The sequence below is a fragment of the Antedon mediterranea genome, chromosome 5 (genome assembly GCF_964355755.1).
Source record: "Antedon mediterranea chromosome 5, ecAntMedi1.1, whole genome shotgun sequence".
Classification (NCBI taxonomy): domain Eukaryota; kingdom Metazoa; phylum Echinodermata; class Crinoidea; order Comatulida; family Antedonidae; genus Antedon; species Antedon mediterranea.
The window spans coordinates 1,004,446-1,030,148 of NC_092674.1; the positions used below are offsets into that span (position 1 = coordinate 1,004,446).

The 25,703-nt window shown below is 34.5% G+C and overlaps 2 protein-coding genes across 2 annotated transcripts; both read left to right on the forward strand.

Annotated features, from left to right (window-relative positions):
- The first annotated feature begins 900 nt into the window (after positions 1-900).
- LOC140050299 (uncharacterized) lies at positions 901-5,875 on the forward strand. The gene is made up of 5 exons (XM_072095422.1): positions 901-1,010; positions 2,299-2,372; positions 2,671-2,864; positions 4,938-5,178; positions 5,503-5,875. Exons 1-5 carry the CDS (start codon positions 983-985, stop codon positions 5,503-5,505), a joined length of 540 nt encoding a protein of 179 aa, XP_071951523.1. The 5' UTR covers positions 901-982; the 3' UTR covers positions 5,506-5,875.
- Positions 5,876-6,289: 414 nt separating this feature from the next.
- LOC140050297 (low-density lipoprotein receptor-related protein 2-like) lies at positions 6,290-24,604 on the forward strand. Its single transcript, XM_072095420.1, has 14 exons — positions 6,290-6,956; positions 8,428-8,878; positions 8,988-9,125; positions 9,250-9,379; positions 9,688-9,853; positions 10,303-10,416; positions 10,609-10,893; positions 11,253-11,406; positions 11,813-11,947; positions 12,520-12,634; positions 13,025-13,190; positions 22,610-22,648; positions 23,102-23,198; positions 23,426-24,604. Exons 1-14 carry the CDS (start codon positions 6,887-6,889, stop codon positions 23,736-23,738), a joined length of 2,373 nt encoding a protein of 790 aa, XP_071951521.1. The 5' UTR covers positions 6,290-6,886; the 3' UTR covers positions 23,739-24,604.
- Positions 24,605-25,703: the final 1,099 nt, after the last annotated feature.

A 25,703-nucleotide genomic window follows, 5' to 3' on the forward strand; every position in this document is an offset into this window, starting at 1 on the left:
GATGATGAAATGTTTGTAAACTTTTCATAGAATCATTTCCAGTCGTTGATTTTCTTCCATTTGACCCCATGTCAAAGGTTAGATTTTAATTGCGCCATATAAAAAAATGCCGATTTAAAAAGAGCCCAACGTAATGCAGAAAGAGCCGAATATAAAAGGGCCGAATCAAAAAGAGCCGAACGCAATGTTAAATGGGCCGAATAAAAAAGAGCCGAATGCTGAAAGAGCCGAACGTAATGGTAAATGGGCCAAATAGAAATGCGCCGAATGCTGAAAGAGCCGAACGTAATGGTAAATGGGCCGAATAGCGCCGAATGGTAAAAGAGCCGAACGTAATAGAATTAAAGCTTGCTGCCGGAGGCAGCGATGGCGTTCCATACGGACTACTGTACTTTAATTGTGCGAGGAACATTCGAATTTGTTGCGGACTTCTTTAATTGTGCGAGGAGCTTTTGATTTTGTTGCGAACTTCTTTAATTGTGCGAGGAGCTTTCGAATTTGTTGCGGACTTCTTTAATTGTGCTTAGCTCTTCTTTAATTGCGCGTTTCTTCTTTATTTGTGCATTTCGTCTTATATTTTCATGCTTTCTTTTGTTTATATGCGATTCCTTCTTTAATTGTGTGATTTCTTCTTTAATTGTGTGATTCCTTCTTTAATTGTGTGAATATGATTTATATAGTGTGCGTGACAGTTGTGGGCCACCATACTTTTTGTGTAAAATAATAATAAATACATTTTAGAATTAAAATACTTAATAATTAAAAAATGTTTGCTTAGAACTGGCCCTGCTGTGTGCATTCAATCCATGTATTTTATAAAGGTCTACGTCATAAGTGACGTATACACGTATATTTTCAGCAACTTTAACTTTACAAGTTTACCGTTGATGGCAGCAGCATCGTTCCTTTTGGTTGTCGGCTCACTGTCCGTTCGGTTCGTCTCATAAAAACTGTTGGGTAAAATCCTACAAAATCAGCCAACATGATTATTTACAAGGACCGGTTTACAGGTAATATACATATAACATTATATGTACTTCACTTGGCTTATATATTTATTTAAATCTGTATTAAATATTGGTAAAATTTGCTTGAGTGTCTGTCCGGAAGTTAGCGTAGGCTTGCATGTAGTAGGAGGAGGCCTAGGCGGCGCTACTGCAGTTTCGCACCACACTGTTATATCTTCGATTTCTTGCTTCATTTTTTTCTCGCACTCACATCATACAATTTTGGGCCATTATGTAACATGTTCCCATGATTTAGCCACCGTTATATTACCTTTATCACAATAAAAAATGCCTTTCAAAACAGCTCCTTTTTTCGCGAAAACTTCGATTGAACTGTGGCCATTTTAGATTCAGAAAATTGCCAGAAATCAATGTATGTTTTATTTTCTGTTTTTATTTTTAAACTGCAAAGAGTGGTTTTATAAAGAACCAGCTGTACATCAAAACGGCGTCGTACATAAAACATTGATAGGAACCATTAATATAAATAATAATAGTAATACTAATAATTAAATATTAATTTAACCTTTATTTCGCCAGCTGAAAACATTTCTTGCTTTTCAAAACTAAATAGGGTAGGCCTATGTGTAATCGGATTTTATAACACTGCCCTCTATAGTTTCTACAATTTTTTGGGTAAAATGAAGCATAAATTCTGGCAATTAACTGATAAATATAAGATGGCCAACATTTCGCAGTGTGTTGACAGCGAGTTCAGTATTGTTTAAAATGTTTTGAAAAGTATTGTTATTTAAAAAAAATTACTTCGTAAGTGGTCGAATCGTATAAACATGTTACATAATATTATGTTGTGAGTGTAAAAAACGAAAGTTTAGGTGAGAAATCGAAGATATAACGGTGTGGTGCGAAACTGCAGTAGCGCCGCCTAGGCTTAGTCGATGAATCATTTTAGCCTACCAAACACTTTAACAAAGAACCATTCAAACTAAATTCATTTACTGCTGTGCCCGTTGGCTAGTCACAATGTGAGGGTTTCCCGATGTTTTCTGTAATTTTGTAAGCCTAGCTAGCCTAAACTTTAGGCCTAGGCTAGTCTAAAAGTCTATTAAAAGTGCTAGGCCCTAGCCTAGGCCTAGCACTTTTAATAGACTTAATAAATAAGAACGTTTTCTTGTTAAAATTGTTGTGTAAAGTGCTAGCCTCTGATCTAGTAGGCCTAGGGTAGGGCTCAGATCATGGGCCGCTACTTAGATTATATAGATAGTAGGCTTAGCCTGCTAGTAGTAGTAGCAGCCTCTCTCTGCTAACTTTATTATTTCTTTTATTTCAGAAGATGAAATGTTTTCAGATTCCTTGAAACTAGTGGAGGTAGCAGATGGTGCTTTAATTGAATTTGACAGCAAAGTATGTATTGAATACTGACTAAATTAAATACACCAGAACATTTCATCATATCATTTATTTTGCCAATACAGTACAAAGAAAGACATAAAAACATTACAATAAGTAAATCAATGAGGCAGGATCTCCTAATATTTATAAATAAAAATAACCGTTGAGAGGCTCTCCACATAGGCCTAGAAATACTAACATAAAATGAATAACATACATAAAAATCATGAATTCTTATCATTTTGAGATAAAACGGTAAAATTCTGCATCATTTTGTTAAGCTAATGAATAATTTGTTTGTAAATTGTAGAAAGTAACCGACACAACAGACATGAGTACAGTTAATATTGGAGCTAATGCATCAGCAGAGGAAGCCCCAGAAGACGTTGACGATATAGTTGAAAAAAAAGACTATGAAATTGTCATCTACCATAGGGTGAAATATGAAGAATCCAAACCCACAAAAGCTGAATTCAAAAGTTACATAAAAAGGCATCTTAAAAAGTAAATGTGTTTTTTAAAAAAGTTTAATGTTGTACCCGATTACTAAAAATCCTACAATTGGATTGGAAGTATTATTTCTTTTTAGGTTGGGTGAAAGGCAAATCGAGGCATGAAAAAATAAAAAGAACTTTAAAAATAAAGAAACTCGATGGCTGTAGAGGAAAACTCTAATAGTTACTAGGCTAGGTACAGTACAGAAAGAAATTACTGCTTCGTATCTACGCGTAGGCTTTCGTAGATAGATCGTAGGTAGAACGTAGGTCATTGTTCTCTCCTACGATGTATTGTTTGTAGCCTACGATGTATTGTTCTCTCCTACGATGTATTGTTCGTAGCCTACGATGTATTGTTCTCTCCTACCTACGATGTATTGTTCGTAGCCTACGATGTATTGTTATGAAATCTAGGCTACGCCTCGATCGTAGGGTGGTTCGTAGAAGCATGGACAATGCAAACAAACAATGTAATGTTTGCTAATTAAAATTCTACCTAAAGATAGTAGGTCAATTTTTGTAGCCGCCCTACGCATCGGTTATCCTAATTTGGATGGAAATCCGCCCACGAAACGACATCGGGCCGGTGGACCTCAGCTCACGTAGACTAGAGAGAGTCGAGGCTAGGCCTAGCCTGTTTCGGCGGCCTACACTATAAATTATTTATTCCTACCTTGTTGGGTTAGCGAATTATAAAAACAACGACACCTAGGCTAGGACACCAACAAAATATATGCAAAATAATTATATATTCCATATTAAGATTTAACATACATAAATAGGCCTTTTAAAATGATTACGACATGTATAAAGAAAAAGGCCCGACCAGAATTTGGAGGGGAAAAAACATGTGAGCTGAGCTGCAGTTTAGAGAGCGAGAGTATTATGTTTCATGTCATGTGACACAAAATCCAGGTACACGATCTTAATTAATATTTTATCGTCGTCAGACGGTAGCCACCCTCTCCTCGTCGAGCTCGTACTAAGTAAAAAAAACATGTGAGAGATTGCGGTAAGCAGAGAGTATCACGTTTCATGCCATGTGATAAAAAAAAAACTAGGTCTGTATTAATTACGGTCTTCTGTCGGCAGTCTTTTTGAGCGACCGATTGAACGTCCTGATGCTATATTTAGAATGAATTGTTTACGATCTTTTTTTCTCGGCATCGTTTCTGGATGGGACGTTCGCTATATTATGTTTATTAGTTGGCCTGTTCGTTGCGGTTCACCTGTGTTGGATCGTGTCTACGTTCGTGGGAAATTTATATTTATATTCGCCGTTGAGTAGGTAAACACGCACGAAGGAAAATATTACGATTAAAAAATATTATTTATTTTTTATTAATTTACAACTTTGTCCTCCGCCAATTAAATTTAACACATTAATTTCACACCTTACTTCACTAAGAACATCGTAGGGTTGTTTATTTAGGTTACGAACTCCCTACGAAGTTCAGAACGTAGCTCATTGAAAGTTGTTTATTGAGGTTACGAAGCCAAACAATGGAACCTACGAAGCCAACAACGTAGCCTACGTTCTATCTACGAAGCTACTTCGTAGGTAAAGTTGCAGTATTTTCTTTCTGTACTGTAACTTAAGGAACTCTAGACCCGGTTGAGGAACTCTAGACCCGGTTGTGGAACTCTAGACCCGGTTGTGGAACTCTAGACCCGGTTGAAGAACTCTAGACCCGGTCGAGGAACTCTAGACCTGGTAAAGAAAAAAAAACTCTAATAGTTACTAGACCCGGTTGAGGAACTCTAGACCCGGTTGAGGAACTCTAGACCCGGTTGAGGAACTCTAGACCCGGTTGAGGAACTCTAGACCCGGTTGAGGAACTCTAGACCCGGTTGAGGAACTCTAGACCCGGTTGAGGAACTCTAGACCCGGTTGAGGAACTCTAGACCCGGTTGAAGAACTCTAGACCCGGTTGAAGAACTCTAGACCCGGTTGAAGAACTCTACACCCGGCTGAGGAACTCTACACCCGGTTGAGGAACTCTAGACCTGGTAAAGAAAAAAAATACACAGTTCAAGTTTGTTTTGCTTCTGGTTAATATAAACTATTTGTCTTATTTAGATTAGTTGACGTGATAAAAGCTGAGGAAGGTGATGCTGCAGCGGACAAGTTTAAAGCAAAAGCGCAACCAGCTTTGATGAAGATAATTAAAAGTTATGATGATTATGATTTGTATACCGGTGAAAAGGCAGATTTCAACGATGAAACTTCACATTGTGCGGTTCTTTTACTCAACTTCAGGGAAGATGGTATAACTCCTTATTTCACTGGAATTAAAGCAGATTTTATTGAAGAAAAAGTAGTAAGTATCTTGTTCCAAAATATCTGTCAATCTTATGCAAGCATTCATCTTTCATCACATGTATTTTTTAACATTATAATGGTGATAGCCAATCGTTTTTTTCTTTTTAAGATCTACTCTTTTTCTTTTGTTTTCATTTTATAAAATGTTTAGAACATATTGCAAAAGTAGTAGATAAATTGCATATGTCATAAAATAGATCGAAGCCAATATGTTCATGTTTGAAATTGAATGCCCGACGTTAATTCAACACATGCATATCACAATATTCAGTGTTAATCAATGCTTTGCTTATAGTGTGTTTTTATTTTCTCTATCTTTCAGTAATATGTATGGCAATGGATTTAAAGGACTTGCACAGCAACACTGAATGCAAGAAAACATGTGGCGTATACTTGCTAATGGAACAATTCTTGGCTTATACTTGCTAATGGAACAATTCTTGACTTATACTTTGCTAACAATTGTATTTATACTGAAAAATTGGAATTAAAATAATGTAATAACTGCAATCGGTAAATTGATGAAATCAAAAAGTTAGCCAGGTGGCTAACCCTTTTATTGTATATAGAATGGGATTTGGCAGAAAACATCACAGTTTTATTTCTGAATCTTATTGTATCAATTAATCTCTGTCATCTATTTAATGACAACTCTGAATATGTCTATATAATAAACGTATTGTGAACACTCATAATATGGTGTAATGTTGTCATCATTATTCTCAATTCAACACATTTTTTAAGCTAAGCATTTTATCTTTTTATTGGTAGCTACTTAGTTTTTGGTAGCTAAGTTGGAATATATGCAGTGTTTGTAGCACTCCAATTTTTTATGATACAGGCGTCACATGTGAAATATATGTGATCTGTATCACGGAATTTGCCTGTGATACTGGGCAAATTTAGAAGCTGTATCAAGAATAGGCCAACATTCTACTATTCATTCTCGCAGTGTACCGATAATGATATATCCGCAACAGTAATACTAACATGCATAACATTACAATCTCGTATACACAATCAACATGTACACTTCTGCAAAATTGTTTTTCTCTTATTTACAATATTCATTGACAACTACAAATAATGTTAGTTATTTGACATTTCTATCTATTTGTCAAATAGTTTTAACAAAGAACAAATCAACATACAATGATATATCCACAGCAGTAACAATACTAACATACATACAATTACAATCTCATTATTATGCAATGTACACTTACGCACAAATACAAAATGTACAATATTCAGTGACAATGTTATATATAATCGACATTTCTATCTAGGCCGCGCCGATTTGTAATAGTTTTAACAAAAGAACAAATCAACATACAGTATTGTATAATAATAATAATAATGACACCATTAACAATACTAACATTCATCAAATTACAATCTCATTATGCAATGTACACTTATGTGGTTATTTTGTTCTATTTACAATATTCAGTGACAAATACATGTTATTCGACATTTCTATCTGTCATAGTTTTAACAAAAGAACAAATCAACAATCCGAGTAGTTAATGCTTTGCTGGTTTGTAAAAGAACATCCTGAAAGTCTAGGCTGTTGTATTATCCTTGTTTGTCGATGCACTTCAGTCTTTTCATAGTATTTTATTGTTAGCTATTGACTCCCTTATATACAATAAAAAACCTAACTTCCTTGCACAAAGGTAACGTTTAGTTATTGCGATCGTATCATGGTCGTCGGCAATATGTCACCAAATTGTGTCGTATTGATCCTAGCAGGGTTTGCAGTTATCATGACAGGTAATACTATTTCTGTTATTCACTTTTATTATTTATTGTTATATCACTGAGATTTTTAATATTATTTTCTTCTTTCGATATTCTGTTAATGTTTTTATTTTGTAAAGACACCAGTCTTTTTTAAAGCTTTTCCCCACACTCTTGGATGGCGGCTGCAACGAAAGTTAGTTGACCAAGCAACAGTTCTGATGATACATCGCGATTGGTCAAAATTATTTTGCTGCGCGCTTCTTACGTCCTTGCGTTGCGTCCTAGTGGGAACCAAGCTTTATAAAACAAATAAAAGTGTATAGGTACTTATTACTATACTGTAATATAGAATATCGCGTTATCCATTTTGACGCAAACGATTGGTGTCACGGACCAACCGTTTCAAATGGTGACGTAATTACTATTATTAGTTTAGGGATAAGCTCTGGATTTCACCAGGGAGAACTCCCGGATTTAACACCATTTTCTGTTAGGCCTGGTTTAACAAATTGTGTATGGGCGTATGATAAGGTCACCGGAGCGGGCATCATCTAACAGTTGCTTGAATAAAATGAAATAGGCCTATACCAAATAGAAAAAAAACATGTTAAACAATATTGAGCGGAAAACTGAAACCTTATTTCTTGGAGTGTACAAATCCAAAAAAAGAAATAACCAGTCACCAAAATTCCCAATATCATTGGAGCTTCAGATTATCTCTCTAATTTAGATAAACTTGTTAAATTACAGAAACGTTCAGCCATAATTATCATACCATTTGATATCAATAAAGTTCAATTATCAATATTTATGTTTCAGTATTTTAAGAAAACAAATCCTAATCCTATGTTAAAATTGTTAAATATTTATACTAAGAAAACTCATTCATATAATTGTAGAAATCATTCTGTTCCAGTTCCCTTCGTCAGAAAAAGTCTTTTTGTTTGTTTCTGTTTCTGGTCCTAATTTATGGAATAATCTCGATGCTTCACTTCTGTTTCTTTACCAGCTTTTAAAAGTAAATTAAAAAATAAATTAAAAAAAATAAATACCAACAATAATTTTATATAGCATTTATTAAGGTAGCCTTTTTTATCTTTTTTTTCTCTCTCTCGGAGTCATGGTGAGACAAGTTTTTGACTTCTAATCATGAACCCAATGATGGCATTCCTTTCTCTTTTTTACCTTTTCTTGTTTTTGTATTGTATTACTGTTTCTTATTGTTTAGTATTCTTGTATTTAAGCATTATTGTATAAATGTTATGTTGAACTTGAACTTCTTCTTTCTAAAATAAAGATAAAATGCATATTTCTGTTTTTTTACTATGAATAAAAATATTAGAATAAAAAGATAGGGGCCTAACTCACTTAACTCCAAATTCTTTATACGATTTAATCAATTAACTTCCATTTTGATGTGCTAAATCGACTAAAAAGCCGAATCAAAAGTTGCAGTTTAATACATTTATGTTATTCTTATGATTTGTGATATCTTTTAAAGCTACCGGAGAAGAGGCGGCAGGCAACAGAATGTATTTAGCTGTGTTTGATCATAGATATTCTGCTACTTACATCGAGTGGATTGAAACTAAGAAACCTCTACAAAACGAAACATTATTCTCTATATCGTATGCGTCACTTGACCACCACTGGACGGCACTAGCTGTCGACTACCATACGGGTAACGTTACCTTCCATGATAAAGAAAACCACTGGATATTTCTAAGCGATGATTTTGTCTTAGAAGACAACGGCACAGCATATAGCATCGAAGGCGGTACATCTGGTAGAGTGAACGGTTTAGCGATTGACTGGTTAGCAAAAAATGTGTACTGGGTGGATGAGGGGTACAACTGGATCAAAATGACCAATTATACGGGAGGAGGAGAAGTGGTGATTGCTGATGTGGGTTTTGAGAAACCGTCTGGAATAGCTTGCCATCCTTCCCAAGGGTAAGTAGTACTAGTAGTAGACAAATTTAAATCAAAAGGATAATAATAAAATCCTCCCCGTTTCATTCAATTACAGACAAAACATCTTTTTGATTTTGTTTACCTAAAGATATCTTTTCTGGACCGAGTTAGGAGATAAATATCCACCGAAGATTGAACGATCAACAATGGCGGGAAACAACCGAATTACAATCGTTGATGGGCTGACTGAACCGAGATCTATAGCTGTCGATACGATACTGGACAGGTAACATATTCTGGTACCGTATGTTATAGCATTCTACTCATGTTGAAAAAAAACAAACTAGTTTTGTAATTTCTATTTTGATTATTATTAAAAAGTTTACAATAATTTAATCCTTTTGTTTTAGGATTTATTGGACTGACAATAATGCAACAGCAATTAAAGTTGAATCTTCAGATCTTGACGGTAATGGAAGAAGAACTGAAATATCGGAACCAAAGTCTCTGGGTGTATTTGATAGTATTGCAGTAGATGAAGTGAGTAACATAATAATTACCAAAGTCTCTGGGTGTATTTGATAGTATTGCAGTAGATGAAGTGAGTAACATAATAATTACCAAAGTCTCTGGGTGTATTTGATAGTATTGTAGTAGATGAAGTGAGTAACATAATAATTACCAAAGTCTCTGGGTGTATTTGATAGTATTGCAGTAGATGAAGTTAGTTAACAATAACAATATTTAATATTATATCTTAATCGGATTATATCTATGTTGTTGTACTCCATTAACTGAAATCATATTTTGTTTAATAACAATATTTGATATGTATTATATCTTAATAGGATTATATCTATGTTGTACTCCACCACATTTCTTTGGACAATATTATTCGTTATTATAAAAAGGCCGCTCCAAATGAATTGGTATACGAGTATAATGTTGGTACTGCAGTAAAACTGCTAGATTTATGTGTTGCTGGTCCAAACATCCAATCACAACCAGTGACATGTAAGACATTGTTTGATTTTAACCAACCATAGCCTATTTCCAATAGCGAATATATTCGCGCGAATTATTCCCGAGTTCTGATTGGTTGCGTACTTTTCGCGTCATAAAAATTAGATTAAAATTAGAATACGCATGCGCATTACTCAACGTTTCCAATTCGTGCGAATACATTAATGGACAGGTAGGCATGTGTCACATAACCAGGACCTATCTGAAAGTATAATGAATGAATTTGTACGGTACATAAGTATTTGTACACAATTCAATCAACCTTTAGGCCTATTTAATTTATTTCACGTTCGGTGAAGGTCAATAAATGAATTGAATTGTTGATTACGAGGGAATTTAAGGCATATAATTGAATAGACTCAGTAACTGAACCTTTTGAATCTTATATATACAGGTGAGAATAACAGTATTTGGTGAAATGCTCAATTCATCTTTTTCAGCACCGTGTGATGGTAATACATGTGGACACTACTGTGTATCGGCTGCCAACAACAACCACGAATGTTTGTGTCGAGATAACTACGTCTTACACCCGAATGGAACGTGTAGTATCGGTGGGTAAAATAGATAAGTAAATAACTAACCAAACGATTAAAATGAATTGGGTATTAATCATCAAACCGTTATTAATTTGGAGCTGAAGTTAATAGTTTCCACTCGGCGGATGCGCCCTCTGTGGAAATATTTTGCCAAGTACTTCACTCAGTTTCCGAGTGCTTTCATTTGTTTTTTTTTTCCTTATATAGATTTAACAACGTATCAACAGCCTTTTTGCGTAATAGGAAGAACAAATTCCATATCTTCATTTCACCCAACGCTTCTGCACTATGATTTGCCATACAAAGCTGAGTACATTTTCGAGATTTTGAGCGGAACATCAGTAGCTATAGATGTGACAGCAATAGCAATTGATATACACAGTAACTTGATGTTTTTTGCTGATGATTCGCAAAATAAAATATTTTATGCAAGGATGGAGGGAGGAGAGTACCCTGTTGCAATTCATGAATACGGCACGGGACGTATTGACGGTATTTTAAAAATATATCAGTTTATATTATTAGAGTTTTACCTAAAATTATCATAAACAATATCATTATTATAATGAAGATGAACATTATAGAAACTAGGAGATGATGTTAATTGTTATGCGAAGTAATCATTTATGTTTTCAGGAAACTATCAGGGTATAAGTACGAATATATTTTAAGTAAACTTGTAAATCGTAACACATTGTTGGCCTACTACCTTAGATAGGGAAAGTTTGGTCTAATGTGAACACCATTGTACTGTCTGCAGACGGTCACACACACATATAAACATTGAAACTGAAAATCACGTATTATTTTTTCCAAGTATCATTCACTTACATCGCTAATTTGGTTCCTAGGTATGGCGGTTGACTGGCTACCTGAAAATCTTATCCTTTATTACGTTGACTACGTAAAAGAAACTCGTGGATCTTTGAGGTACGATGGAGAAAGTTTAAACATCCAATATGACGTCACTAAACCGACATCCATTGCAATAGATCCTTTTGCCAGGTATGTACATCATTATTATTAATGTATGGAACACTTTTATTATGAACATACAGAATAAGATATAAACTTAACTAATCTAATTATATATATATCATAACTATTCGATGTTTCCACAAGAGACATAATAGTCCTGTGGTCATTAATACTTTTTCTCATTAAAGCTCTGTCTACACTCTCAAACAAATATGGTAGTGATATACCCAAATATGGTAGTGATATGCCCAAATATGGTAGTGATATGACATCATCATGTCCATATATGCACATCACATGAAGTTTGATAGTGTGGACAGAGCTTAAGACAAAACTCATGAATAATTCATGGAATCAATTAGTACGCAAATTTCTACTTCTTTCCTGTAACTTTCTTTTATTTCAATTGTTTATTCTTATTATTACTCAACAGGTACATGTTTTGGACAGAGGAAACCTCACCTGCCAAGGTCGTTAGGAGTGACTTAGATTTTACAAATCGAAGAGAACTGACGGACATAGGTCTCCAGAATCCAACAGGGATGACGGTTGATCTAAAGCAGAAGAGGTAAGTATTTAATATAATGTGCAAGAAGATAATTTTAGACAAACATCGCGTGCGACTTTCGTCAATCACGCGTGTATAAGCCTTTTTGTGCAGCATGAGCAGGTCAATGATATATGAACATCAGACAAAATGTGTACTAGAATTTAGCTCTTCATTCGACATCTTGTGTGAATGGTAAAAATACAGTAGTATTGACGTATGCCTGTGTATACACAAGTATGTATTATTTGTACCATTCCACGAACATAACAATTTATATTTATATTCAATATACTGTATTTTGAAGTCAGTACCAACAAAATGTTTGTTGGTGCCATATATTTCTGTTTTGGAAATAGGCTACAACATTTATTATTATGTTCGTCGAATGGTACAACAAATGCCATGAGGTGAATGATGAAAGGTTATATTTCATATGGGGAAACTTCGTCGTAACGACCGTTAAATAGTGCGTACTATTGCACGCCATGGGACCCACAATTGTCTAATCAAATGACAGGAATGTATTTACGTGTTATATAAAATGATCTAATGTATGTGATATAAGAATAAAATGTGTTTATTTCCTACAGGATTTACATTGTTGGATCAGATAGTACAATGATATATTCAATCAATTATGACGGAACTATTAAAGAGATTATTGGGAGAAGTAAATATCCTGCAATAGATATTACTATTTATCAGGTAAAAATAATAGAATAAATATTGGTAAAATAAGAACAATTGTTTGGCTACAGAACATAGTAAAGCTCTGTGACAACAAAATGTGATGTGCCCATATATGGACACGGTGACGTCATATCACTACCATATTTGGTAAACCAATAATGCATAAGTTGCAGGCAATGCTGTATAAATGTCATACTAAAGGCCTGCTGTATCATATGTATACTTTTAATGAAACAGAAAATACATAACTATAAGGTTACCATGGTTACCAAACTGACAAGAACTCACTTAACTCACTTAAATATTGAAATGTAATTGTGAATAAATGTGTACATGACAAAGGCTAGCTAAAACATAATATATACATAGTAGAAGATATACTTATCTTAAAATTATTGTTTGAAGGATTTTATGCTACTAGCTGAACCATACAATAGTACGAGTGGAATAGTGGAAGCGATACACATATCAACTGGAGAACACGAAGGCTCTATAAATGTGAATTCGTCTATAACCGCTATCGAATTCGCCGACGAGTCTACTCAACCTGTGCCAATACCGACGACAAAAGGTTTGTATTATGGTCATGAAAAAAGTATAGTAACATACGATAGGACTACTGTTCAAATAACCATGCTAACAAACATTCTTGTAGGCCTACACAGCAGATGTTGCAAGTATGACGGGCCTTAATTCCTTCTCACATAAATGTAAGAGGAGAGTGAACCGAACACCCGCTTCAATCACCAACACCAAATAATGAAAAAAGGGACCTCTGCGAATCATCTTTTTTAGAGGGGACCAAACTCCTTTTTCTAATTTCTCTCTATGACCGAATACAGTATTATGGCACGCCAGGATGGACAAAACCATTTCAAATGCCAATCCCAATAGACCGGGCGCCCGGAAGATTTATTCATGTGAAAAGATACAAAAGGTTTGATGATGTAGTTAGGTGCGTATTAGGGCGAGATGCAATATTCGATATTGCTGCCGGGTCACAGCCTGTACAAGGGGCCTGTGGGGATCATAACATAGGGGGGTAAAAATGCATTTATTCATGTGAAGCGATACAAGGATAAACTTTTTTGGATATCATTCGCAGTGGGCTACTAATGATTACATCACCAATGACAGCAACTTTATCCTGTACGGGGCGCCAAACAGCAACATTTTAGGGCCACGCCCAAATGGGTTTATTCATGTGAAGCGATACAAGGTTGAATCTTTTTTTAATGGCAGCAGTACATATTGGGGATGACAAAAACACCAATGACAGCAACTTTATCCTGTACATAAGCTCAGACAGCAGCCCTAAAGGTCCGCAGATTCCCCCTATTATTCGACTATATACTCGGCGCGTATCATGGCGTTCAGCTGAGTTAGAAATACGTGATAGTAGATACGGACTCGGACTGACAATAAATACACAGCAGAATGATAAAACAATAAATAAAGAGAGCAGTTGTTTCCTGTACCAAATCATCAAACATCAAACTCTTAGGAACTCGCCCAAAATGGGTTTATCCATGAAGTGTGTAATCATTTTTGAAAAAATGGGGGTTTTTTTTAACTTTTCCCGGTACACAGCAGCTCAAATACCCGAGGATTCGTGATCAACAATGTTGATAATACAAACACATTCACGATAACGAGTGACTTTTAGGCCTATTTTATAATTGAAATATATCTTTATTTTGGAATAATAAATAACACCAACAAAAACACTTAAAATAACCAAAAGCAGATTTGTATTTTAGGGTATCATTTTGAACAATCAATATTATATCAAAATCATTATTTCACAACACAAAATAATATAATTTAAGAATATTTTTCAGATAAACTAATTAATAATTACACTCATAATGATCGACACCGGTACCGATTATTGTGCATTATTATTACTAGAGGGTGAGCTCGCTTCGCTCGCTCTCCCGGCCCTCTAGGAAGTGTAGACGATGGTTTTCGGAATGATAATGTTCTCCTTATACGTTTTCTGTCGGTTACCATTATTGAAAATGCTTGACATTCGTAAAACTAAACTACTTTGTTTCACAGTGTTTTAGATGATTAATAACATTTTAAAGTACAGTTTTTATTGTTTGGTAGGGCCCTTTGGGGAGGCGGAGGTCATTTGAGGGAGGTGCTTATTCGAGGTATATATGTTAAATTTTGTAGTTTTAAATGGTAACATTTATAATAAAATGAAATCCTCTAATAGATATGAAAAGTGCTAAAAAAGAATAACAAATGCTTGGTAAATTGTACAGTGTGTCGGTAGTTACACTGCATGTAAAATATTCGACCTGGGTTCAGTTAGAGAAAAATAATGTGCAATAATCAATACAGTAGTCGATCCATTGTGGATAAGTAACGATATTTAATTTTGTCCAGTATTATTAATGTTGCCTTTTATCAGATATCACTGTATAATGTTAATACAGTAACAATTTTAAATTTGACTTCGGCAGTTATAGTAAAATAATGTGCAATAATCGATACAGTAGTCGATCCATTATGGATAAGTAACGATATTTAATTTGGTCCTGAGTATGTTGCATTTTATCAGATATCACTGTATAATGTTAGTGCAGTAACAATTTTAAAATTGACTTGGGCAGTTATAGTTAAATAATGTGCAATAATCGATACAGTAGTCGATCCATTATAGATAAGTAACGATATTTAATTTGGTCCTGAGTATGTTGCATTTTATCAGATATCACTGTCTAATGTTAGTACAGTAACAATTTTAAATTTGACTTGGGCAGTTATAGTAAAATAATGTGCAGTAATCAATACAGTAGTCGATCCATTATGGATAAGTAACGATATTTAATTCGATTCAGTTTGTTGCGTTTTATCAGATATCACTTTAGTTAGTTAGTAAATAATGTGCAATAACCAATACAGTTAGTCGATCCATTGTGGATAAGTAACGATATTTAATTTGGTTCAGTATTATTAATATTAATTAATGTTGCCTTTTATCAGATATCACTGTCTAATATTAGTACAGTAACAATTAAAAATTTGACTTTGTTTCAGTTAAAGTAAAACAATGTGCAGTAATCGATACAGTAGTCGATCCATTATGGACAAGTAACGATGTTTAAAATGTTGGCAGATTAAGTTATTTGTTGGGTTTTATCAGTCTAATTCACATGAAAACGGTTACTTTTTTTATTTAAATTGAATTAAAAATACAGTAATAGTGTGCAATCGATAGTCTAATCTATACCTTACCAATTCTCTAAGTGATTATGTTGAATTCGAACTATTATTTACTTTACTATTATGTTATGTTATGTAAAAAATGTTGCAAATTTAGATTTCATTGCCTTTTTTCATATAGACATATCACTAGTGTCTAGTGTGTAATTAAAACAATATTTAAATCGAGTTATCTATATATAAATTATGGTTAATTCTGACATAGGCGAGCACAATACAAAAACTTCGGTACAAATCTCCGCCTTGGATACCTACCTTATCTATCTGAGATGTACCGCGAAACGTAGATTTGATAACATTAGTGTTCACAGCGACGCTATTGTTCCATATTTCTATCTTAGGAAGATATTATAAAGAGTTTTTTAACACAATTTATGATTTCTACATTAGATTTTCATCTCAATTTCAATTCTTCCCGGTCAAAGTAATTTCCGGGTTTAAGATAAGTTCACCTTGCAACAACCTGGTTTCAAATATTTTCTCTCTTTTATACACAAGGGAGCAGTTAAAATAATAGATTTGACCCTAAAGGTGACTGGAAACAGGCACTTTCCATCAATCAATACAGTGTCCCTTTGGAAGACGAAAAAAAAATCTTTGTCACCCGATTCTGTAGCTGTTAGTATGCCTACACTCAACGTGGAAGACTGTCGACAGTCTACCAGAGACCTATCTGACTGTATTAAGTACTTTTAATACACGATATCGCTGTCATTAGGTGTTTGACCCCAAAAATAAGTAGTTAACAGTAGAAATTTAATAATTTATATACCCAGTGGGTCGTACACTACATTATTCAATCACTTTTATGTTGGTTCGGTGGGGTTTGCTATGGTTTTTTGGAGGTTTGCGGGGTTTACCAATCATTTTTGACCAAAAAATGATGTTTTACCCCAAAAATAAGTTGTTAACAGTAGAAATTTAATATTTTTTTTTACATTGATATACCCAGTGGGTTGTACACTACATGATTCAATCACTTTTATGTTGGTTCGGTGGGGTTTGCTATGTTTTTTTGGAGGTTTGCGGGGGTTTGCGGGGTTTGCGGTGTTTAGCAATACCCTAGTTAAATAATAGGAATTATACTGCAAATTAATAAAGATCAAATTAAATATACGCCATAAAGAATCAGAATATATTGTGGGGAATAGTATTATAAAATTACATAGGGAGATTTGATGATAAGACATTTTTCGAGTGAAATCCCGATAGCTGAGTTTTATTGAGTAAGCTTGCAGGAATAACTGTAGGCTATCTTTCTGTGTCCCGTTAGAACCGAGATGTCTGCCCATGTTGCAAGCCGTACCATAATGTCTTCTTTCTTGAGCCCACTCTGTCACGGCAGTTAGTTTCAAAAGATGATTAAATTAAATAATGTATTAATTATTATTAGGATGGTATTCATTTGAATAAACGCCTCTCCAATAAAACATCACTTTGAATAATAACCCCCCCCCCCCCAACCCAACTATCCAATAAACGTCCATCCACATATTTATAACAACACAATTATACGGTACTATTTGTAGTAGAATTCACCGCACTGTTATCTACAATTTACCAAGCATTTGTTATTCTTTTTTAGCACTTTTCATATCTATTAGAGGATTTCATTTTATTATAAATGTTACCATTTAAAACTACAAAATTTAACATATATACCTCGAATAAGCACTTCCCTCAAATGACCTCCGCCTCCCCAAAGGGCCCTACCAAACAATAAAAACTGTACTTTAAAATGTTATTAATCATCTAAAACACTGTGAAACAAAGTAGTTTAGTTTTACGAATGTCAAGCATTTTCAATAATGGTAACCGACAGAAAACGTATAAGGAGAACATGATCATTCCGAAAACCATCGTCTACACTTCCTAGAGGGCCGGGAGGAGCGAGCGAAGCGAGCTCACCCTCTAGTAATAATAATGCACAATAATCGGTACCGGTGTCGATCATTATGAGTGTAATTATTAATTAGTTTATCTGAAAAATATTCTTAAATTATATTATTTTGTGTTGTGAAATAATGATTTTGATATAATATTGATTGTTCAAAATGATACCCTAAAATACAAATCTGCTTTTGGTTATTTTAAGTGTTTTTGTTGGTGTTATTTATTATTCCAAAATAAAGATATATTTCAATTATAAAATAGGCCTAAAAGTCACTCGTTATCGTGAATGTGTTTGTATTATCAACATTGTTGATCACGAATCCTCGGGTATTTGAGCTGCTGTGTACCGGAAAAAGTTAAAAAAAAAAAACATTTTTTCAAAAATGATTACACACTTCATGGATAAACCCATTTTGGGCGAGTTCCTAAGAGTTTGATGTTTGATGATTTGGTACAGGAAACAACTGCTCTCTTTATTTATTGTTTTAGCATTCTACTGTGTATTTATTGTCAGTCCGAGTCCGTATCACGTATTTCTAACTCAGCTGAACGCCATTAGACGACATACGCGCCGAGTATATAGCCGAATAGGGGGAAACTGCGGACCTTTAGGGCTGCTGTCTGAGCTTATGTACAGGATAAAGTTGCTGTCATTGGTGTTTTTGTCATCCCCAATATATACTGCTGCCATTAAAAAAAGATTCAACCTTGTATCGCTTCACATGAATAAACCCATTTGGGCGTGGCCCTAAAATGTTGCTGTTTGGCGCCCCGTACAGGATAAAGTTGCTGTCATTGGTGATGTAATCATTAGTAGCCCACTGCGAATGATATCCAAAAAAGTTTATCCTTGTATCGCTTCACATAAATAAATGCATTTTTACCCCCCTATGTTATGATCCCCACAGGCCCTATGTACAGGCTGTGACACGGCAGCAATGTCGAATATTGCATCTCGCCCTAATACGCACCTAACTTCATCATCAAACCTTTTGTATCTTTTCACATGAATAAATCTTCCGGGCGCCCGGTCTACAAGCTGTTGAGTTTACAAATCCCTACTAGTCGAGATCGACTAGACACATACCTATCCATCGAGTTTACCACACAGCACTAGTAGCAAAGAACTTATAACACAAGAATCTCCTGTTCTTCAATTTGCATTCAAAACACAGTATCGGAAGTACAGGGTTAAAAGGTCAAACTGAGCGACGCCATTTCACAGCATGGAGCAGCGCCCCCTCCAAACTAGGAAGTCAATTACTCTACACCCACTAGAGTATTAGCAGATCCCCTCTACGATTTTGACTTTCTAATTTGATGCGGGCGGCGTGTTTTTTTTTTCCAGGACGAACGTGGGCAGAAGTCATGAATAATTCATTACCTTAATTATTTTTATTATAAAGAATTGAAAGATAGCTGATCTACTTCCTAAATATACTAAACCTAACCCTCTAAATAATCTCTCTCAACTACTAAAAAAAAACATGTTCATGAAAGACCTCGAACCGAGGGCTTCAGCGTAATAGGTTAAAGCCTTTACCACTAGACCAAACATTTCGGTTGGCAAACGTTGTTTACACTAATTATTTAATCTCTCTGCATTCTTATACAGCGCCCTCTATAATGTTCCCTATTATGTCATAATTAATCATGAATTATTCATGATTTCTGCCCACGTTCGTCCTGGAAAAAAAAATTACGCATGCGGGCGCCCTACTCCTCAGTCAATTACTCTATCCCCCCTAGAGCATTAGCAGATACCCTAGTATGATTTTGACTTTCTAATTTGATGCGGGCGCCCTACTCCATGGCTCACAATGGCGCCACCCATAGCTCTATTCTATCCCACAATGCCTTTCGAAATTGTTACGCGCTTCGGACGAACAGGAGATTCTTGTGTTATCAGTAAGGGTTTGTAGAACGCCACCAACGTTCAGAAAAGTTAAATATACTTGTTGCGCCCAGACAAAAACCAGAGTAGAATCATTTTTGGTGTTCGCAGCAAAATGACGGATCGTAATTTATGTGAAATATTTGACCAATATGCCCGCGAAAGTTTAAAGATGTATTGTCCCCAAAAAACATGAAAAATGAAAATTAATTAAATCAGACTGTGTGTTATTTTGTAGTTTTAATAAAGTTAATCACTTACATAGAAAAAAAAAACGACAAAAAAAATGTTTTCACTTATAAAATGACAATATAAATGGTCAAATTCAACAAAAAATCCATTGGCTGGCAGCCAATTTGACTATTTTTTGCTTTAAATCACATTTTTTCAGGTAAATACATTTTTTTTTCGATCCAATTTTTGGTCAAAGTGGATAACTATTATGTTACATTAAAATGGAATATTCAACAAAAATTTTGTTAAGAAGGACAATACATCTTTAAGGGAACAAGAAATATAATAAAGGAGGCAGCCTACTTTTACTAGGCCTAGGCTAGGCCTGGCCTATTGACCAATATAAACAAAAAAATATTAATATTTTTTTTGTTTATATTGGTCAAATATTTCACGTAAATTTACGATCCGTCATTTTGATGCGAACACCAAAAATGATCCTACTCTGGTTTTTGTCTGGGCGCAACAAGTATATTTAACTTTTCTGAACGTTGGTGGCGTTTTACAAACCCTTACTGTGCATGTCTACTAAAATAATTCTCAACAACTTGCGATGTGTGTATAAAAACAACTCGACCGGTAGCGATGTGTGTTTAAAACTCGACCGGTAGCGCGATGTGTAAATCTCGACCATTAGTGATGTGTATATATGAAAAAAAGTTACTTTTATATGATCCAATATAGTGTCAAGTTTGTAAGATGATGTCGGTACTTACATTTCCAGAGAACTTGACGTTTCGCCTACTAACAGCAAGGCATAATCTTGTCTGGGTTCCAGACGGAGTTTTGTCTTAATATTAGTAAAAAGATAAATATTTTGGCACATATGGCGTTTCATACGTATACTACTTGATTTTGGATACTCAGACAAAAATCGCGGTCGAAATAAAAACAAATAAATAAAAAAAAAGATAATACAGACTTGGGGCAAGTCTAGGCATAATCACAAGTGAATACGTTCTGGTGACGTAGCGGTGACGTTACGGTGACATGGTTGAAAGGAGCCATTGTGAAGTTTACCGCTTGGAGTTATCCAAGCGGGATGTGCGGGGGTCGGTCTCTTTACGTTTTAAATGTTATTGTATGTGCGATAGTTCATATGCTCCTTCATCTCTATTCATATTATTAGGGTGTAATCTTATATGTAGCCTATCGCTTCTTTTATTTTTTCTTGTGTTCCATTCAGTTTCTTTGCTAAGACTTTGTTGTTGTTCCAATTGGGTGTGTGACCAAGAGTCGCCATATGATCCGTGATAGCCGAGCTGTGAAACTTTTCTGACGCCGACTTTCTGCTTGATCTGGTTGAAACACCTTTGCATTGTTCTACAACTTCGGTTTTATGTTCTTTAATCCTGGTCTTCAGCGCTCGTCCTGTTTCTCCAACATCATACTATCGCAGTTATGACAGTTCACTTGATATACAACACCACAAGTGTCTTCTTTTTTAATTTTGTCTTTTGGGTGTACTAACTGGTTTCTTAACTTGTTTTCAGGAATAGAGTATGTGTTAATGTTATGTTCTTTTAGGCATCTTCGTATTCTTTCCGACATATTTGGGATATATGGAATTCCAATACTTCCTTTTTGTCTTTCTATGTTTTCATTCTTTTCTGCTTTGTCGTTCTGTGTTTTGTTTTTTAAAATGTTGTTAACACACCACTTGGGATATTCGCATGTAGATAGAGCAGTTCTTATGATTTTAACTTCATTCTCTTGTTCTTTCTGCGTGGGAAACAACATTCTGACATCTGTCCACAAGTGTGCTCACAACACTCAATTTATGTTGTAATGGGTGACATGACTGAAAGTGTAAATATTGGTTGGTAAACTGATGTAGTAATTTTGTTGTCAATGAGTGAAATAGAGACGTCTAGGAAAGGTATAGTGTTATTAGTCATAATGTTCTGTTGTGAAAGTAATGTTGTGTGTGGGATCGATTGAGTTAAGATGATAATTAAGGTTGTCAGCAGCTCTTTCTGGAACAACTGCTAACACGTCATCTACGTATCTTTTTCATATCAGTGGCTTAATTTCTGTATGTATGATGTGTAGGCCTATATAGTTTGTCATTAACTACTAGTGCTGTGTGGTAAACTCGACCGATATGTGTCTAGTCGCTCTCGACTAGTAGGGATTTGTAAACTCAACAGCTAGGAATTGGCATTTGAAATGGTTTTGTCCGTCCTGGCGTGCCATACAGTATGATATGCACGCAACACGCGCTGTACTAATAGTTTTGAACAGCGCTTCCGTTTGTAAAATATAAATAGTAAATCTGTTGTGGCTTATATCAGTGTTTATATTAGTTTATATTAATTGGTTTTGTGTTATAACACTGTTTGTAATTTTTCAACAGTTCCAGCCATGTCGACTATCACAGCACTAACTAAAGTTAAGATAGGCCTACTACTAGAAAAAAAACGAAAAAAATAATATTTTCATTTATAAAATGACAAAATAAATGGTTAAATTCAATCAAAAACCAATTGACTGGCAGCCAATCTGACCATTTTTTGCTTTAAATTACAGTTTTTAGGTAAATACATTTTGTTTTTGGTCAAAGTGGATAAGTATTATGTTACATTAAAATGGCATATTAAACAAAATGTTGTTAAGAATTATTTTTTCAGGGGGACAATACATCTTTAAGGCGTTACTGCGATTATTATAATTAATCAAATATCAAAGTATCAGGATCATTTATTTTGTCCAATAATGTTATTTCTTTATAGTTGCTGCCATGACAACTGTCGCAAAATCACCAAATGATGGTAAGGAAAGAGAGATCATTTTAGCTTGATTGATTATGATTTAATATTCAAAATGCAAACATTACTGGTATTTAATCCGTATATCAATAAAAAGAGTCGAATGGTGACCGCGCGCACTCCATGTTAACAAGGATTGCAACGATGCATGCTGTTATTTATTTAACGATAACGCGACACTAAAGCTCTGTCTACACTATCAAACTAGTTTGAAAACAAAATGTGATGTGCCCAAATATGGTAGTGATATGCTTAAATATGGTAGTGAAATGATGTCATCATGTCCATATATGGGCACATCACATTTTGTTGTCACATAAAGTTTGATAGTGTTAAGACGACGATTGCACGCAATATGCGCAGACGCACATACCAATCAGCGCTGTGATTGTTTGGCCCTTCTTAACAAGTCCATTTTCTGTTCAGCATATTACGGCAAATATTTTCTTTAAATAGAAAGCAGTTCAATTGTGCTGATTGGCGGCGTTGGAGGAGCTGTTGTTGTCATCATCATCCTTCTTATCGTCATTATTTGTGTAGTTTTAACAAAACGGTAGGTATTTATATTTTGTTGTAACATTGAATATTAAACATTCGTTTGTGGATTAAACGCATTCAAATATTTCTAAATGACGTTGGCATAAAATCTAAGAAAATTAAAAGGCAGAGTAAAGGTATGACAGAAAATGAGCGTGAAAATTATTACAATAATCGTTTTGAACAGTTAAATATAACACCTTGTGTCTTTAAACGTTAATTATGTTGTTTTGTATTTGATAGTTCAAAACGGCCTGAACCAAGACAGGAACCATTCGCCAGGGATGGACCACATCCTAATGTTGCGGCGGTGAATGTCATAGAGCCGCCGACATACGAATCAATTGCTACTGGAAATGAAACCAATATAATAGACAAGAAAGATCTCGGCAAAAAAGAGGGATTTGACAATGCACTATATATGACTTGTCTTCCACCACCACGATACTCCCCGTCGCCGGTTAATACACCGGCGACTGACACAGAGTACGTGGACTTGAATGTGAATGCCCCGACTGTTCCAAATGTAACCTATAATAGGAATCTCTTCTCATAGATGCATAATATATTGATCTATGACATAAATCATGCTTTTATATCAGTGGAATGTTACAAATAATTTCATTTGGTGAAATATGATATTCCATTTGAAATCTTCTATCGTTTTAATTTTCTTAGATTACATGAAAAATTGAATTTCATCTCTCATCTCATTCATTATTTATTTATATATTAGCCTACTGCTAGACTTTTATTGTGGTCGGAGCATACGCCTCCTTACCTCGTCATATAAACGCAGAATGTACCGTAAAAAGAAGACATTTGTCATTTATTTAGATATATATTATTTATATTGTTTAAGACGTAGAATACGTACTGTAGTATGAGTTCAAATACACATAATGTTGTTTAAGACGTAGGATACGTGAGTTCAAATACGCAGAATATAACCGCCAACAATAATTAAGAAGGCATAGTTCATTATATTCAGGAACGACATTTTTGTGGAAGGATACAAATAAGCATATTGCAAACTACCTTACCAAACAGACCGATACTTGGAGCATTAGCACGGAGGAAATAAATAAACATTTCCTCCATGAAAAAAGCGGCGCTTTAAATGTAATGTTGTTCGATTTATAAATTATAAATCATAATTATTATTATACAATCATACAAATGCGCTGAGAGAATAAACAGAAAGAAATGACAAAGAAAAAAGATGGGTTTTTAAGAATGTTTTGAAAACTATGATAGCGGATGCATTTTTAATAGGGTCAGGAAAATTGTTCCACAGTTTAGAAGCTGCAACTGCAAAGGCTTGATCACCATATGATATTAGTAGTAGTAATAATTATGATAATAATCATCATTTTGTATTTTATAAAAGTTACCGTATATTAAATTTTACATATGAGCCGATTCAAGTTTAACAGCCTAATTATTCAGGATCTCTATTATTACTACACGCTATACTACTATCATTCGGTAGAACTCTAAGAAATCATAATGAACTATTTATCTCATCACAATTTATAAACACCATTATAAACGTACATAATAATTGTAATAACAAATATTCCAATCACCATCAATTACAAGTTGAAGTAAGTCATTTCACGAGTCCATTCTAAAGTCGACGCCATGTTTCCTCATCAACTACATCTTCTATGTTCTATCATGGATTAAATTCTTTAATCCATGATAATCCATGATCCATGATAATCCATGATCCATGATAATCCATGATCCATGATAATCCATGATCCATGATGGTTCTATCAACAACTCCCTGGTTCTATTCATTCATTTCGGATAGAAAATCAATATACAAATCGTACAAATCATACAAAAAAACAAAATGAGAAAAAATGTCACCAGGAAATTAACAATAAAAACAACAAAACCAACCTACAATATCCTAAAATATTAATTTGTTTCAACGCTGATGTAGTTTGGATTGTGAAAGTACGTTAACTGTGGTTTGAATCAGACTATTACAACTGTCATGAATTCTGTTCTTAAAACTATGTATAGAGTTCCTCAAATTAATATTCATAGAAAGAGGCAACGTTATTCGTAACAAACATCATGCTAACTATAGTTTGTGATCCAGAACCGCTTTGATGATTGTGCAAATACTTGTTGAAGAATACACCGATCAACAGAATTGTGGAATAACACAAAGCCTCTGAACAAAGTTCGCACTATTGTTAATACCATTAATATGCAAATAATACAACGCGTTTCTGCACATGCTCAGTTTTACTTTCAGGTGGTATGATGTGATGCAAATATCTGTGTCTGTAGAATTGTCACCAATACTTTGGCAGGCAGTTTTTGCTTTTCAAGGATGGGCGTAATATTGATTACTTTTCCAATAGTGTTCCTACCCATTACTTTGACTATTTATATATTATGATAAATACTAGTAAAATATGCCTCAAATGATGCACTATTAATTGTAAGTAGAAAATGGTCATATGTTTGTTAATCATTCGTGACGGTTTTATACAATGGT

Bases quoted from the DNA above. Each gene is read 5' to 3' on its own strand.
- LOC140050299 (XM_072095422.1), top strand. From the start codon at position 983: ATGATTATTTACAAGGACCGGTTTACAG. The intron at 1,011-2,298 runs GTAATATACATA...CTTTTATTTCAG, and splicing joins TTACAAGGACCGGTTTACAG to AAGATGAAATGTTTTCAGAT. The intron at 2,865-4,937 runs GTAAATGTGTTT...TGTCTTATTTAG, and splicing joins ATAAAAAGGCATCTTAAAAA to ATTAGTTGACGTGATAAAAG.
- LOC140050297 (XM_072095420.1), top strand. From the start codon at position 6,887: ATGGTCGTCGGCAATATGTCACCAAATTGTGTCGTATTGATCCTAGCA. The intron at 10,894-11,252 runs GTATTTTAAAAA...TTTGGTTCCTAG, and splicing joins CGGCACGGGACGTATTGACG to GTATGGCGGTTGACTGGCTA. The intron at 11,948-12,519 runs GTAAGTATTTAA...TATTTCCTACAG, and splicing joins GTTGATCTAAAGCAGAAGAG to GATTTACATTGTTGGATCAG.